Source organism: Leucopleurus acutus (assembly GCF_964270905.1).
Source record: "Leucopleurus acutus genome assembly, chromosome: 10".
NCBI lineage: Eukaryota > Metazoa > Chordata > Mammalia > Artiodactyla > Delphinidae > Leucopleurus > Leucopleurus acutus.
In genome coordinates this window covers 665,769-683,373 of record NC_139153.1, presented here as the reverse complement: position 1 = coordinate 683,373, position 17,605 = coordinate 665,769, and the positions used below count along the sequence as shown (strand labels likewise).

Here is a 17,605-nt window from a genome sequence, read left to right as displayed (position 1 = left end):
GGAGGGAGCCCTGAGGGGAGGTGGGATACTGCTTCAGACTCACTTCCAGGACCTGGCAGCTTCCCCTGGTCCGGCAGACGGGAGTAGTGTAGACCACAGCCGGACTGGAGCTTAATGGCAGGTGAAGTGGAAGCAGCGCACGTGGGCCATATGGCCCACGAACACCCCGGCTCACCGTGGGGTAGACTTTCTCCGCACCCTGCAACCTCTGAGACTGAAGGAGGAAGAAAAGGAAATCCAGATGCAAGAGGCCTGGGCAGTCAGGCGTCTGACCGCCATGGCGCCCATCCAGTCCCGCGTGGGAGTCACCGAGAATCCCGCTGTGTTTCTGCTGGCTGCGTGGCTACTCCTTCCTGCTTCCACTGTAAGCCTACAGACACCCCAGGGGTATCAGTGGATGTGTCCCCTGTGGTCCACATCTGTTTACTGCAGGAGCTGGGCCACACCTGGGAGAGGGGTTCTGAGGGCCTAGGAGGCCCCCCGAGGCTGACAAGCACAGGTGGGGCTGGGGAGGGATGCTGCTTGGTTGGGCAACGCACAGAGTCCACCTCCAGCCGCAGGCCCCACGACCTGGCCCTCCCCAGCTGCCCAAGCACCGTCTCTCGCCAGGCACGTGGGAAGAGGCTTGGGTGGCATTGACGGGCTGGGCTGTGGAGCCACACTGCCTGGGTTTGAATCCCAGTTCTGCCTCTTATGGGCTGTGGTCTTGGGCAAAAAGCTTCAAGTCTCTGACCCTCAGCTTCCGCATGGAGATCTCGGCCACTCTGCTGGGATGCCCTGTAGACCTCTGCAGTCAGACACACCCCTCAGGCCACACTATGATCCAGGCAGACTAGCATTTTTGAGGCCCAACTGGGTGCTGCTTCTGTGCTAACACACAACATCCCTCCAGGTCGTTGTTATTGTTCCCACTTTTTAGGCGGAGAATCTGAGACCCAGAGCACTAGAGTAACCTGCCCAAGGTCACATAGCCAGTGAGGGTCAGAGGTAGGATTTGGACCCAGCCTGGACGGATGCCACAGCCTGTCCCCTTGGCCAGCAAGGTCTCCTGCCCCTGTCAAATACGTGTGACTCAGAAAACAGAAGCCCTCGGGGGTTTCATAGAGAGAGAATTTAATACAGGGAATTTGTTACACACACGATGGAAGTAACTAGATACCAAAATGGGAATGAATTGTGAGGGAGGGGACAGATGCTCTGGCTGCACCATGTCTCCCGCCCCCCAATCTCTCCCCCGCTGGACCCACCCAGGATCCAGAGGAGGGAGGGCTAGGACGTGTTGGCGGCTGGACCCGGAGGATGCAGGCCGTGACGGCACAGAGCAGCAAAATGCTCTGCTCCAGGGATGCCTCCTAGGAGGCCAGCCCTGAACTGAGTCTTGAGAAATGTAGTGTCAGCGAGCAGGACCCTATAGGGCCTTCCTGGGACAACACCCCCCTCCCCACGTCCTCCACCTGCCTCTTGTCTGTAGAAAAACTTTACCCAAAGAATATATTTAATCAGAGAAATGAGAGAATGCGGAAAGAAAGGAGAACAGTCAAGCAAGACAAAACAATGATGGTTTAGCCATTAAACAAAGTGAAGGACCTTTAGCTCCTCCTCAAGGGCCACAGACCCTACTCTGAGCCGTGTCCCTTGGGCTGTTTTGCAGATACCCAAGTCCCCACCAGGTGGGAGAAGTTACCTGTCTGCTGCCCACAAGCATGTAGACCCCAGACCGGCTGGAACCAGAAGCTTGATGAGGCCGACTCCCGGTTACCTCACCACCAGCCAATCAGAAGGATGTCCACGAGCTGACCACGCCCCCACAGCCCTCTCCTCAGCACGTAGCCCCTTCCTCTTTCCCCTATAGAATCTCTGAGCAAAACCTGGGGAGTGGGGAGCTGGTTCTTTGGGACACGAGTCCACTGTCTCCCCAGGATTGCCGGCTTCCTCAGTAAAGCCACCTTTCCTTTTATGCAACACTTGTCTCTCAGTATTGGGCGCTTGAGCGGCAAGCAGTGAACCTGGGTTTGGTAACACTAGGAGTTTGACAGGAGAATAAAGGTCATTCCAAAGAAAGCGGTGGATAGAAGCACAGGCCCAGAGTCGGTTTTGCGGGAGTGACCTGAGACCTGGCGCCATGGAAACACACCAGCTCCTGTCCTCAGGCTGGACCACCTGTACCTCTGACACCCCTCCTGGGCTGGGGGCCCCATCTTAGGAGTCCCCACTTCCCACCTTAGAAGCTCTCTCTCCCGCCTCTCTTGCAGTCAGGGCGGAGGTGGGACCCTTAGGCTCCTGCCTATGAGACATGAAGTGTGGGCAGGTGACCCAGGTTCTGAGGATGAAAATCACACATCAGGACCCCCATCACAGCCAAGGGGTCTCCTCCAGGACACACCTGCAGCCGGCTTTGGGCTCGCTCCTGGTCACACGATCTCTCAGCCTGGCTCCCACGCCCTGCAGATTCGGGGAGCCCCCCTGCCCCTTTCCCCTTTAACCGGCTACTGTTGCTTTCTGTTTCTGTTCCCAAGAGCTCTGACTGCCACACCTTCTTCAAGGAGGAAAATAAGCTCACGTGTTGTTAACAAGGGATTGGATTTTCTCCTTTCGGGTTGCCTTTTTTCCAGATTCCTAAAGTCTCGTTAGAACAGGTGTTGCTTGAGATGAACCCTCTCAGAACTCTGTGCTCTCCCATCTCAGTCGCTGGTTCACAGAGCCTGTTGTGGCTTCTAGACCCCAAACTCAGTGCCCAGCTCTCTCTTCCGTGGCTCTGACAGCTAGCAAGGAGGCTGGGCTGCAGAGTCAGGCAGCGGCTGGATCAGGAGATTGTGAGAGTCCCGGGGGTGGGGGAGACACTTGTCTGCTCGGGGCACCCGACACCAGCTGCTGTAACATATACTCCCCCATACATACACGCGTGTGCACACACACACAAATCCCATGTGTGGCTTAACACAATAGAACTTCCTGCCTTGTACGAAGAACACTGTGGTTACTGCCTGTTGGGTCCCACCCCTCCAGGGGTGATTCAGGGATTCTCGCTCCTTCCACCCGCGGGTTTCCCCCCTCCCACTCGTGGAACTGGTCTCCCCACCCACTAATCCCGCCTTGGGCAGACCCAGGAGCTGCTGGGACTCCCACTGGCACTACAGTACTGGCCTGTCTGCAGACTGTCCAGAGGACCGCAGAGGGCCCTACATGCCCTTGTCAATCTATAAATCCCCGAGATGCGTGGGCAGAAATGGTGGCCACGGTCAAATCTCAAGGAGGGGCCTCCTGCTGTTTTGGGGGGAAAGGGGGCCCTCAGCCGGGAAGGCAGAGGGCAGACCCTGGTGCCCGTGGCCACAACAGCTGGTGAATCTGGGCGATTTAACCGGGATCCCTCCCTCTTTTTACTGACAGATTTGTCACTCTGCCTTTATTTTATGTCTCATGCACCGTCTGGAGCGCTGGTTCTCCAACCTGAGCCAGCACCGCAGTCAAGCCCTCCCTCCTGGAGGGCTTGTTACAGCCCAGATCTCCGGGCCCCGCAGCCCCCACAGCTTCTGCTTCGGCCAGGCAGAACATCTGCTTTTCTACGAGTTCCCAGCACGTGTGATGCTGCCGCCCGATACCACACTTTTCAGAGCCGCCCCTCTAGAAAGTGAGGTCCACTCCGCAGGAAGGACCAGGTATATTTTCGTACCACGAGCAACCTGGTGCCCGGTGAAAAAATGAATCAGAGAATGAAGGAAAATGAGCAGAAGGGGGGCGGAATGGTGAAGACCGAGAAAGGAAGGAAACCTGGGCCGGGCGCTTGCTCTGAGCTGCGCAGCCCCCCTGCGGCTCGTGGGCAGCAGGGCCCCCGCAGCCTTTGCGACGTCACAGCCCCGCCTGCCGGGAGAATGGTTGCCATGGCGACGTAAACCGAAGGCCCGGGCTCGGGGAGACGAGTCCAGGTGCGCAGAGGCTTCGGAGCGAGCGCGGTCGTGCGGATCCCGTGAGTGCGCGCTGGACCCGGGCTGGGGGCGCGCGGGGTCGGGGCGTAGTGTGTGCGGGGCGGGGCCGCACACCTCGGGCGCCCTTCCAAGCCCCCGTTGCAACGCTCTCCCCGTTCCTTGCCCGTACTTTACTGGCCTTATCACATACCCAGCCATCTGGGCACCCTTCTTGCCTCTCGGCCCGGTCACCCTTGCCGTAGGCCCGACGGCCCAGACGGGGGTGTGGGGGGACCCCGTCCTGCCCGAGTACACGGTTCCTTTCGTGGAGGCTGCAGCCGGAATGTGGCTGGAAGGGTGCAAGTTTTGGAGTCGAGGAACCTTGGACTGGAGTCCCAGCCTGGGCCCTTCCTGGCTGTGTGCCTTCGGACAGCTTGCCGCTTTGCCTCCGCCTCTGCCAAATGCAAACTCGTTCAGTACTTAAGAAGCGCCATGGCGGGGCCAGACGCTTGAGAAGGCACGAATCAGTGCCTCACCCCGTCCTCGTGGAGCTTACGTTCTAGGGGCAGACAGGCAATCAACCGATTGTCAAAGTGATAAATCAAGTATTGGTAATAGGTCAAATGGGAGTGGATGGGGTGTTGAGAAGATGCTTCTCCGGAGGGGTGACGCTTGAGCTCAGGTCTGGGTGTGGGGGAGGCCTGATCTGGGAACAGGAAGACTAGGTAGGGCGGCTGGAACCGAGCCGAGGAGGGGAGCGAGGTCGTACGGAACGCCAGGAACTGCAGGTGTGGGCCTCGTGGCGCGCCCTCAGGGAGCGCCGCTGTTCCCAGCCACCCCGCGCGTGGGCCGGGGGCTGGGGGCGGGCCCAGCTGGCTCAGGCCGCGTCTCTCTCCCCAGGTTGGAATCTGCTTTAGCCAATTGCAAGCTTATCGGTGAGCGCTCCCTCCTTCGCCCGGATGTCAAAGGTCCTGCCTCCTCTGGTCTCCAAGGGCATAAGTTTCAACAGTAAGTTCTGGGCTGGGGTGGGCTCTCTCAGCGTCAAAGGCAGCCTTGCGGGTCTGCACAGTGAGGTCTAGATGTAATCAAGGGCCACAGTGATTCTAAATCAGGCCGCGAACCAGAAATCCCAGGTTTGCCAGGTTCCCTAGAAACTGCATGTTTTGCTTCCTAGGGCCACTGTGACAAAGCCCCGCCCCAGGCCGGGCGCTTAAATAACAGAAGTGTGTCTTTTCACAGTTCTGGGGCCCAGAGGTCCACAATCGAGGTGTCGTGGGCAGGGCTGGTTCCTTTCTGCGGCCGCGAGGGGGGGACTCTGTCCTATGCTCTCTCGCAGCTTCTGGGGGTTTGCTGGCGATCTTTGGGGTTCTTGGGCGTGTGGAAGCATCAGCTCAGTGTGTACCTTCGTCTTCACGTGGCGTTCTACGTGTGTGTGCTCCAAATAGCCCCTTTTTCTTGAGGACAGGAGGCATATGGTATTAGGCAACCACAGTAGCCCAGCATGACCTCGTCTTAGTTACATCTGCAGCCACCCTGTTTCTGGACAGGCTCACATTCTGAAGTCCTGGGAGTTAGGATTTCAGATATTCAAAAGCATTCGTTTTGGGGGGGGACAGAATGCACCCCAAACAGGCTTTGAGGAAAGCGCCGCCGCGGAGGTGGGGCTCAGCTTTGCGCAGACCCGCCCCCGTGCGAAGCCCCTCCCCCTCTGGAGGCACACGTGCGCGGCCAGGTGCTCCCGCTGCGTGGCACGTGAGAGGCCGCTGGGGCTGAGGGGGCGGGAGGGGCACAACGCCCGCTGTCTGCACGCTGTGCATTTCTTCAGCTTTTGGTTTAATTTTCCTGTGGTTCGGATTCAAAAGTGTGTCGATAGCCGCCCTTGTGAAAAGCCCTACCTGCCTCCCAACGTGGCGGCTGCTATGTCTCTGTCTCCCTCCACGCGTGACACCCGCCACGCTCACGCCTTGTGCACGTACAAGCAAATGCACAGAGGCGGCCTGTCCTTTCTCACACAAACGGCCACACAGCAGCGACGCTTCCCGGGCCTTGCTTCCCGTTAACCCAGACGTGGTGCGGACTGTTCTTTATGACCACGTCGAGCTCCCTTACACCCTTAGTGCTTGCGGCAAAGAGCGACCCCCGTGTGCAAGTAGCAGAATTCTTTAACCAGTTCGCTGTTGGTGGGCTGCTTTCAGCAGCGGTCGCGCGTTTACACCGTGTGCTCTGCCTCTCACTTACTCTGCTCCCTAGTAAATTGAAAAACGAAGGCTGAAATGGGGTTACCAAAAAGAGAAAAAAAAAGATAGCTCTGCAATGTTTACAGATAACAAATCAACTCTAAATGCACACACCCAAAACAATGCAACACAGGTGCGCGCTCACAAGACAATTGAGAGCTTTATAAACTATGCTGATTGACTCTATGGTACCAGGGGCTGGTTAGATGGAGGGCATCCTGTGGCCCTCAAGATTCTGTGATCATACCCGTGGAGGTGACAAGCAAGCAGGAGGCATCCCTGAGCTGGGTGGCCTGGTCTGGGTTGAGGGTCTGTGCATTAGGGAGGAAACCAGGCCAGGCCGGCACGGCCAAGCCGACAGACCCAGGGCATTGGCAGGCTGGGCTGGGCGGGGGAGCTGAGCAAGGCCGGTGAGGGAAGTCGAGCTGGGTGAGGGTGTGTCGACTGGGGCTCAAGCCAGGAAGACTGCTGAGCCTGGCATCCTGGGTTCGGCCACAGGGGCTGGCGACCACGGTGGGGGCCAGGAACAGCCTGAGCCCTCTGGGGGGGAGGGGCTTGGGGACACTGAACTCCGAGCCTGGGCCAGGTGCAGATGGGGCGTCTGGACCCCAGCCGCAGACAGAGGCCGCGGGCAGGGGCACTGGCGTCAGACACACCTATTTGCTCGGGTCGCCTCGGTCAGCCTCAGCTGCCCCATCTGTGGAGGAGGAGCAGCCTGTCTTCCCGAGGGCTGCCGTGGGGCGGGAGGGCTGGGCACACGTGCAGCTCTGCCAACCGTAGGCGCATCCATGTTGCTGGTGCAGTGTCTGCACCGTTGCTGTTAGCGCGCCCACCGCCCGTCCTCCAGGGCCTGGGCTGCGTCTGCATGCGTGGGGCCAGAGTTGGACGAGATGCTGCAGGCTGCAGGATGAGGGGTGGCTGGGGGTGTGGGCAAGGACTTAGCTGGGATGGAACACGGGAGGAGTGGGCTCTGGGTTTGTTCCTCATTTGCACGTGCTTAGTGAGTGCCGGCTGTGCGTGGGCATGGGTCCTAGGCCCTGGGGACTCAGGTGAGTAGCGCTGATGGAGTTGCCCGTCCTGGGACTTAGGTTGGGGCGAGGGACGCAGACGCTGGGAATCGGGCGATCGTTCTGTATCTGCTGCAGCCCAGGGGGCGGGGAGGCCTCTGGGAGGAAGCGACATTCGACACCTGTGGGTCACTGTCCTGAAAGATGAACGCGTGGACGGGTGTCCTAGGCAGTGGGCGAGGCCAGCGGAGGCCCTGACGTGGGAATGGGCATGAGGGCTGGCGGAAGAGACAGAAGGCCAGTGTGGACCAGCATGCAGGGCCTTGTGGGCGTAGGGGGACCGCTGGGCTCCGTGGGGATGACGGGGAGGGTTTGAGCAGGACACAGCCCGGTGTCTGGGTTTTACGACTCTGTGGCTGGGGTGCCATTCCGTCCCCCTTGGGCAGGGGGGCCACTGGCCGCGGCTCCCTCGAGACCCTGGGCAAGGCCTGGCCCTGGCACAGAGGGCAGAGGATGCCTGGTGGGACCTTGGCCTGGCAGAGCGTCCGGCAACGCCAGAGTGGGCCCCAGGCTCCCCAGTCGGGGCTGGTGGGGGCAGGGCTGCAGGACCCCAGTGCAGAGCCCCTTCCGGGAGACCTGGCCTGCAGCTGGTCCCCGCATCTCTGGGGCTCCTCGCGGGGGCGGGGCCTGGGGGCCACCCCTTGAGCGGCCGAGTGTATTTCCCCGTGTGGGTGGGGGGAGGGGGCTGCTGGGAGGGGTCCTCCCTGCTGAGGCCTGGCTGTCGGCCTGCGTGCTCCGCCAGCGCGTGTGCACGTGCCTTCCCCCGCCGCTGCTGACCCTGGGCATGGGGGCCGGGTTCAGTCCTTGACTTTGGCGGTTTAGGAGCCCTGTCTTTTTTGTTTTTTTTTTTTCACATCTTTATTGGGGTATAATTGCTTTACAATGGTGTGTTAGTTTCTGCTTTATAACAAACTGAATCAGTTATACATATACGTATGTTCCCGTATCTCTCCCTTCTTGCGTCTCCCTCCCTCCCACCCTCCCTCCCCTCCAGGCGGTAGCTGATCTCCCTGTGCTGTGCGGCCGCTTCCCACTAGCTATCTACCTTACGTTTGGTAGTGTATATATGCCCATGCCTCTCTCTCGCTTTGTCACAGCTTACCCTTCCCCCTCCCCGTATCCTCAAGTCCATTCTCTAGTAGGTCTGTGTCTTTATTCCCGTCTTACCCCTAGGTTCTTCATGACATTTTTTTTTCTTAAATTCCATATATATGTGTTAGCATACGGTATTTGTCTTTCTCTTTCTGACTTACTTCACTCTGTATGACAGACTCTAGGTCCATCCACCTCATTACAAATAGCTCAATTTCGTTTCTTTTTATAGCTGAGTAATATTCCATTGTATATATGTGCCACATCTTCTTTATCCATTCATCCAATGATGGGCACTTAGGTTGTTTCCATCTCCTGGCTATTGTAAATAGAGCTGCAATGAACATTTTGGTACATGACTCTTTTTGAATTATGGTTTTCTCAGGGTATATGCCCAGTAGTGGGATTGCTGGCTCGTATGGTAGTTCTATTTGTAGTTTTTTAAGGAACCTCCATACTGTTCTCCATAGTGGCTGTATCAATTTACACTCCCACCAACAGTGCAAGAGGGTTCCCTTTTCTCCACACCCTCTCCAGCATTTATTGTTTCTAGATTCTTTGATGATGGCCATTCTGACTGGTGTGAGATGATATCTCATTGTAGTTTTGATTTGCATTTCCCTGATGCTTAATGATGTTGAACATTCTTTCATGTGTTGGTTGGCAATCTGTATATCTTCTTTGGAGAAATGTCTATTTAGGTCTTCTGCCCATTTTTGGATTGGGTTGTTTGTTTTTTTGTTATTGAGCTGCATGAGCTGCTTGTAAATCTTGGAGATTAATCCTTTGTCAGTTGCTTCATTTGCAAATATTTTCTCCCATTCTGAGGGTTGTCTTTTGGTCTTGTTTATAGTTTCCTTTGCTGTGCAAAAGCTTTGAAGTTTCATTAGGTCCCATTTGTTTATTTTTGTTTTTATTTCCATTTCTCTAGGAGGCGGGTCAGAAAGGATCTTGCTGTGATTTATGTCATAGAGTGTTCTGCCTATGTTTTCCTCTAAGAGTTAGATGGTTTCTGGCCTTACATTTAGGTCTTTAATCCATTTTGAGCTTATTTTTGTGTATGGTGTTAGGGAGTGATCTAATCTCATACTTTTACATGTAGCTGTCCAGTTTTCCCGGCACCACTTATTGAAGAGGCTGTCCTTTCTCCACTGTACATTCCTGCCTAGGAGCCCTGGTTTTAAGTGACCCAACCTTCATCTGGGGAGCTGCAAGATCGGGCCGGGCATGAGCACAGCTGCTCTGTGCCGGGCTGGGGTGCAGAGGTCGAGGACACGGAGGCGTCGCCCGCTTTCGGAGAGTTTGGGGGGAGGGTGGTAGGCAGCTGTCCTCTCTGTGCTCGTCCCGTTCGCGCCACTGGCCGCCTGTGCTGCTGGGACAGACCTGCAGGGTCCCCTGCCCAGAAGGCCGTCCCCCTGAGGCTCCGTCCCCCTCACTCCCTTCAGGAGTTTATTCAGCGTGAGGCCCCGCAGTGAGCCCCGCGTGCAGTTCAGTCACGGGGCGGCCGCACCTTCCCCGCGCTTCTGCTCGCTGTGCCTGGCTTTGTTCCCTCCTTAGCACGTCCCCGACCTGCCTGGCCTTTCCCTACTTACCTTGTTTCTCTCTCTCCCCAGTAGAGTGTCAGCTCCATGAGGGCAGGGGCTGCTCTGTACCTCTTACCCTGCTGCGTCTTCAGAACCCGGCACCTAAAAAGCCTTCAGTAAAATTCTGTTAGGCTGCAAGGTTTCCCCAAAGACCAGGCGCTTTCATCAGTGCCTTTCAACACCGTGCTGAGGTTCACCAGGGCATTCAGACAAGGAAGGGAAGTAAAAGGGCTTCAGATGGGGACGGAAGAGGGGAGACTCTGTTCACAGATCCTATATGTAGAGAATGCCCAGGAATCCCCAAGGAAGCTACCTGTGCTAATACATGAATTTAGCAACATTGCAGGGTACAAGACCAGCACTCAGGAATTAGTTGTGTTTCTATACACCAGCAGTGCACCATCCAACATGGAAATTAAGGGGCAGTTCCGTCCACACTGGCGTCCAGAAGAACAAAATATCTGTGAATGGGGTGACGTCACGGGAGGCGACCCAGCAGGAGGACCTGGGAGTCACTCTCTCCACACAAATGAGCATTGAGCAGGCAGGAACTGTCAGAACCCCGGACGAGCTCCGCGGCTTCCGGGAGAGAACTAAATGGAGAGGCTGGGAGATGCTGGTGACCTCTGGCATTTGGTGGAGGGGCTGCCGGTCCCCAGTCTCCGGTCCCGGAGCAGCGGGGAGGGTGGCCTGAGTTCCCGCCGTGGCTTGTGGGTGCCAGGGTGGGCAGCAAGGACCTCGTCGTCCCAGATGGGGGCTGTGTGTTTCATTGCTGAGGGGCCGCGCAGAGGCTGGTCATTCTTTCAGCCCCACAGCTGCCATAACTTCCCTGCCATGTCTGTCGGCCCCTTCCCCGGCTTTGGGAGCCGGACACTTAAGGAAGGCTTTGATGAGAGGTTAATATCCAAAACACACGGAGAGCCCTGAAACTCAACAACGAGTGAAAACAGACAACCCAGTTAGAAAGTCGGCAAAGAGCTTAATAGACGTTTCTCCACGGAAGAGGCGCAGGTGGCCAACGAGCACGCAGCAGGCAGAGACACGTCGCTAGCAGGGGCTCCCGCTCCCTTCCTCTTGGGCTGTGGGCGTGGCTGCTTTGGCGCTCCCCGCGCCCCACTGAGCCCAGGCTGGCAGGGGAGCTGGTGGCCGGTGTACAGTTGCCTGCAGGGGAAGGGTGGGCATCCCAGGAGCTAAAGGTTTGTGACTTTCCTGTACCCGAGGGCTGTGAGGGAACACTCACACCCCTGCACGCTCTCCTTCGTTTGTGCCAGTTCCTCAACTGCTTCCACTGGGTACCAGGACGGCTGTGGGCTGAACCAGCCTCGTGAGGTTGGGATTCAGGGGTGGAAGGCAGAAGGAAGCAACAGGTGACTCGGGTGCTTTCAGAGAGGAAGACAGGAGCTGGGAGAGAAGCAAATTCACACTGTCCGGTGTGGCGGGAGTCGGGGAGCCCCTCTGTGCAAAGGCCCTGGGGCAGGAACCGTTCGTCCTGTGTGAGGGGCCCAGGGAGGCTGGGTGGCTGAAGTGCGGGGGGCAGGGGACGAGGCAGAGCGGCTCAGCGAGCACCCCCCGGGGCTTGATCTGGGCAGCCGCCCTCCACGTGCACATCCATTTAACCGTCCACATCCACGCCCTGTGCCCACGGAATGACACACCAGCATCCACCACACCTCCTCTACTGAGGGCTAATTCCCTTCCCAGTGTTCGCTTTTCCCTCCGGCGCGGCAGTCGACACCTGTGCGTGATTCCCACGTGTCTCTGGGATAAACTAGAAGGGGGATGGCGGGTCAGAGGGCCAGGCACAGGACCCAGGCTGGCCGCTCGGAACAGCACCCAGGAAGCAGAGCTCAGGGCGGCGCTGGGGGTGGCGGGAGGACGCCTGGAACGCACCCCTCGTTCTCTGGTTCTGCCAGAGGGGAGAGTGGAGCTGGGGGCCGCCGGGCAGCACCTGCTATCTCGAGGGTCTCGCCCTGATCCCTGCGGAGCCCCAGCCCAAGGATGGGGAGGGCCTGACCCCATTCACAGCCCCGTCGGGAAGCACAGATCCACGCCTTTCTCTCGTGGCACCGGGGCCACGGGCGTTTCCAGAGGGCAGCACTGCCCAGGGGGTCGGGGCCAGCAGGCGTCGGGCCTGTGACGTCCCCGCTCGGCCTCGGGTGACACCCAACTCTCGCGTCTTGTCTCCTCGGTTCCTGAGGAGCAGCACGGGTGTCCCGAGCTTTGTGGGGACTGGACGTGGCGACCGGTCTGGGGCTGAGCCTGGGGAGGCGCCGGGCGGTGTGAGCTGCCGTCGTCCCACGGGAGAGAGGGCGGCCGGACGCCGGGAAGAAGCCGGGCGGGGGCAGGACGTGGGAAGGGCGGGCGTGTGGGCGCGGGCCCCGGTGGCGGGAAAGGCACGTCGAGGACGAGCGCTGGGCCTCGGGGGTCAAGCAGGGCCTGGGGGGCAGCGGAGGCTGGTGAGGGGCAGGTGCTGAGGGGAGTAGGAGGGGGCCCGGGGGCACGTCTGGGGGAAGCTTGGGGCACCGCTTTTGCTGAGATGCAGGCGCCTGCAGGACCTTCTGGGGATGCCTGGCGAGCAGAGGAGCTCTGGGGGATTCAGTGCTGATGTGGGAGCGTCATCCCAACAGACCAGCAGGTCCCTCTCCCCCTCGTCATCCCCTTGGCTCCAGCAGTCCCTTTGCTGCCTGCCTGCCGCTGGTGCTGTGGTGTCAGCGGACAAGAGAGCAGTGGGCAGGGGGTCTCCGCGTCTTCCGCTGCAGCCCTCGGAAGCCCTGGGAGGCTTGCGGCCCAAGGGCTGGCTGGGTGGGCATCAAAGGCTTAGGGGCCGTGGCCTCCATGAAAAACAGTCCCGCTCTGCCCTTAGGAGCAAAGAGAGGGGTGCCGAAAGGGACGCACAAGACGCCTTCTGTGCGCCAGGCACGTGTGCTAGGAATTTTTGTGGCCATTCTCTTGCACAGTTCTCACAGCCTCCTGGCAAAGTCAGCATAATCCTCTCCAGTGTGGAAACTGAGGGTCAGCTGGTAGGGGAGACCGTGGGACTGGAGTCCTAGTATCTGGGGTCTCCCCAGCCTCACACTGTGTTCACAGCTGTACCAAGCCAATGAGTCATTTGCTGTGGCCCTTACTTTTGTGTCTCCCCAGAGAAGAGCCCGGAATCCGTGGACAATAGTTCTTCTTCAGTCATTGAAGAAAAAAAGAAACATGGGGAAAAAACCAAAGGTAATTCTGCAGCTGGGAGTTGAGGTCCCAGTTGGTGGGAGGCAGACTCTCTCCCTCAGCACCCAGATGCCTTCAGACCTCGTTTTCAGTGTGACAGACAGAGAGAGATGCTTCTGTTTCCATTCGGAATTGGGCTACTGAAGCGTGAAATGATAGGAACATAAACCACAAAGTAGGGTTTATTTTTCCTCCTGTAATGAGAAACGTGGGAGGCAGACCAGGGCTCCATGGAGCTCCACCAACGGCAGTTCTACAAAATCTTCCAGGTCACCAGGTCCCAAGTCTTTCTGATCCACCATCTTTATTTTCAGGCCTTTCAACCACAAGGTTGTCACATGGTCACAAAATGGCTGTGGCAGCTCCAGCCATCATATCTGATTCCAGGCAGGGAGAAGGAGCAAAGGGAAGGGCAAAATTGCCCACCTGCTAACTCAGATCTTGGAAGACCTCTTCCCCAGAAGCCCCACCCAGCAGTTTCTGCCTACACTCCATTGGTTATGGGCCCATCAGTATCTGCAAGGGAGTCTCAGAAGTGTAGCTTTTCAATGAGGCACGTGATTGCCACCTGTTAGGAGAAGGAAGAGGAGGCAGCTGGCTGCATGTGCCTCATCCTCTGAGCCCCTGCTGTGTCCTCCACGCCTTGGCTTCCTGGACTCCCTCCTGGTTCCTTTGCTGTCCCCACCCCCAACCCGGCCTTACAGGCCAGTCTGATCCTTCTGCAGAGATGTGCAGAGGTGAGCATTTTCCCCGAGCCTGCCCTTCCCAGGCCGAGCTCCCACCCTGGGGCCAAGCTTCCCAGTCCACCCTGCCCCAACCCCAATTCCTCTTTGTTTTAGTTACCAAAATCCAAACCTGCCCAGAAGTAGAGACTGAAGTCCATGAACTTGTGTGCTCATTGCCAGATTGGAGGCAGACAAGATTTTGCCACATTTGCTTCATCCGTCCTTTTTCTCTGTTTTTTTTTGTCTTTGCCAGAATATTTTACTTTTTTTTTAATTTATTTTTTTATGGAAGTATGGTCGATTTACAGTGTTGTGTTAATTTCTGCTGTGCAGCAAAGGACCCAGTTATACACATATATACATTCTTTTTTATATTCTTTTCCACTATGGCTTATCCCAGGATATGGAATACAGTTCCCTGTGCTATACAGTAGGACCTTGTGGTTTATCCATTCTATATGTAATAGTTTGCATCTACTAACCCCAAACTCCCAGTCCGTCCCTCCCCCATACTCCCTCCCCCTTGGCAACCACAAGTCTGTTCTCTATGTCTGTGAGTCTGTTTCGGTTTCATAGAGAGGTTCATTTGTGTCATATTTTAGATTCCACATATAAGTGATATCATATGGTATTTGCCTTTCTCTTTCTGACTTCACTTATGTGATAATCTCTAGATGCATCCACATTGCTGCAGATTTTGCCACGATATTTTAAAGTAAATTCCAGATACGTCATTTCATCCCTACAGTGTGCATTTTTCAAATGTAGGGATCTTTTCTTACAAGCCCGTAAGCAGTTAACCAGGCCATCGTCAGATTTACCCAATTGTCTCAAAAACCTCTTCCCATAGAACACTTATTCTAATCGGGAGTCAGATGAGATCCGAGCATCTTCGGTCTCTTTGAATCAAGCTGAGCCCCTTTCCACGTCTTTTCATTTTCTGTGCTTGTAGAGAAATGGCGTTAATTATCCTATAGAACGTCCCCGAGACAAACGTGTCTGTTCGCTTCCTGATGGTGTCACTGAAGCTGTTTCTCTGGGCCCCCCATTTCCTTTGGCTGGACATTAACCCAGGATGATTGATAGGATCCGTGTTCCCCTGTGTCTGCAGACTCCTTCCTGGGTGGGCTCTGTGCTTTCAGCTGTCTCGTGGTGGACCACCCAGTGACCTGCGGGTTCAGGTGTGACAGCCTGACCCTGCATCGCACATCCCACCAGCCATTCACCTGACAGTTTCTTCTACCTGTGATGTTTGCACTGAACTGAACGTTACATTAAGGGTCAGGGCTGCACACTGTGGTCTGTCTGTGTTTCTTCACTGAGGTATCATTCATTACAGTGAAATGCACAAATCTCAAGGCTACGGTTTGATAAGTTTTGATAAATGTGTACAATTTTGTGTCCAGCCTCCACCCCATATTCACCATCTAGAACTTTTCCATCCGTTCCCCCAAGGACAGCCCATGTTCTGCTATCACCGTGGAATCCTCTTATCTGCTCCTGACCCTTGTGCAAGTGAAATCACAGCCTGTGCTCTTTTGCTTCCGGCTTCTTTCTCAGCATCACATCTGACATGCACGTAGCAGGAGTCCTTCGCTGTTGTGGTGCGTATTCTGCTGTGTACATGCGCCAACAATGTGTGTATTCTTCTACAGGTGAACATTTAGGTTGCTTCCAGTTATTAGCTACTCCAAATAATACTGCTGCGAACATTCAGTTTTTTAAAAAATTTTTACTGGAGTATAGTTGATTTACAATTGTTGTGTTAGTTTTAGGTGTACAGAAAAGTGAATCAGTTATACGTAAACATATATCCACTCTTTTAGATTCTTTTCCCATACAGGCCATTACAGAGTATTGAGTATAGTTCCCTGCGCTATACAGTAGGTCCTTATTAGTTATGTATTTTATATGTAGTAGTGTGTATATGTGAATCCCAATCTCCCAGTGTATCCCTCCCCCCACCTTACCCACTGGTAGCCATATGTTTTGTTTTCTACATCTGTAGCTCTATTTCTGTTTTGTAGATAAGTTCATTTGTACCCTTTTTTTAGATTCCACATATAAGCAATATATATTTGCCTTTTTCTTTCTGACTTACTTCACTCAGTATGACCATCTCTAGTTGCATCCATGTTGCTGCAAATGGCATTATTTCATTCCTTCTTATGGTTGAGTAATATTCCCTTGTATATATGTACCACATCTTCTTTACCCGTTCCTCTGTTAATGGACATTCAGGTTGTTTCCATGTCCTGGGTATTGTAAATAGTGCTGCAATGAACATTGGAGTGCACATATCTTTTAGAATTATGGTTTTCTCTGGATATATGCCCAGGCATGGGATTGCCTGGGATTGTTTTTTAAGGAACCTCCATGCTGTTCTCCATAGTGGCTGCACCAATTTATTGATACGTTCCCACCGACAGTGTAGGAGGGTTCTGTTTTCTCCACACCCGCTCCAGCGTTTATTGTTTGTAGAGTTTTTGATGATGCCCATTCTGACCAGTGTGAGGCGATACCTCATTGTAGTTCTGATTGGCATTTCTCTAATGATTAGTGATGTTGAGCAGCTTTTCATGTGCTTGTTGGCCATCTGTGTGTCTTCTTTGGAGAAATGTGTATTTAGATCTTCCGTCCATTTTTTTGATTGGGTTTTTTTTTTGATATTGTGCTGCATGAGCTGTTTGTATATTTTAGAGATTAATCCCTTGTCGGTTGCTTCATTTGCAAATATTTTCTCCCATTCTGAGGGTTGTCTTTTCGTTTTGTTTATGGTTTCCTTTGCTGTGCAGAAGCTTTTAATTAGGTCCCATTAATTTATTTTTGTTTTAATTTTTATTACTCTAGGAGGTGGATCGAAAAAGATATTGCTGTCATTTATGTCAAAGAGTGTTCTGCCTGTGTTTTCCTCTAAGAGTTTATAGTATCTGGCCTTACCTTTAGGTCTTTAATCCATTTTGAGTTTATTTTTGTGTATGGTGTTAGGGAGTGTTCTAGTTTCATTCTTTTACATGCAGCTGTCCAGTTTTCCCAGCACCACTTATTGAAGAGGCTGTCTTTTCTCTACTGTATATTCTTGCCTCCTCTGTCATAGTTTAGGTGACCATATGTGTGTGGGTTTATCTCTGGGCTTTCTATCCTGTTCCAATGATCTATAATTCTGTTTTTGTGCCAGTACCATACAGTTTTCATGAATGTAGCTTTGTAGTATATTCCAAATTTAGGGAGCCTGCTTCCTCCAGCTCCATTTTTCTTTCTCAAAATTGCTTTGGATATTCGTGGTCTTTTGTGTTTCCATACGAATTATAAAATCTTTTGTTCTAATTCTGTGAAAAACGCTATTAGTAATTTGATAGGGATTGCATCGAATCTGTAGATTGCTTTGGGTAGTATAGTCATTTTTGCAGTATTGATTCTTCCAATCCCAGAACATGGTATAGCTTTCCATCTGTTTGTGTAATCTTTTATTTCTTTCATCAGTATCTTATAGTTTTCTGAGTACAGGTCTTTTGCAACTGTAGGTAGGTTTATTCGTAGGTATTTTATTCTTTTTGATGTGATGGTAAATGGGATTGTTTTCTTGATTTCTCTTCTGATCTTTCGTTGTTAGTGTATAGGAATGCAAGAGATTTCTGTGTGTTAATTTTGTATCCTGAAACTTTACCAAATTCATTGATGAGCTCCACTATTTTTCTGGTAGCGTCTTTAGGATTTTCTATGTATACCGTCATGTCATCTGCAAACAGTGACAGTTTTACTCCTTCTTTTCCAATTTGGATT

At 54.2% G+C, this 17,605-nt stretch overlaps 1 protein-coding gene across 1 annotated transcript in view; it reads left to right on the top strand.

Moving 5' to 3' along the window:
• Nucleotides 1-277: 277 nt before the first annotated feature.
• The window catches only part of CFAP100 (cilia and flagella associated protein 100), a gene marked incomplete at both ends in the record, with an annotated part of 49,362 nt that continues 32,034 nt past the window's right edge, over nucleotides 278-17,605 (top strand). Inside the window, 4 exons of the mRNA XM_082847439.1 lie at nucleotides 278-364; nucleotides 3,388-3,628; nucleotides 4,166-4,261; nucleotides 12,987-13,100. Of these exons, the coding sequence (XP_082703565.1) occupies nucleotides 278-364; nucleotides 3,388-3,628; nucleotides 4,166-4,261; nucleotides 12,987-13,100 (538 nt within the window). The remainder of the gene's footprint in view (nucleotides 365-3,387; nucleotides 3,629-4,165; nucleotides 4,262-12,986; nucleotides 13,101-17,605) is intronic.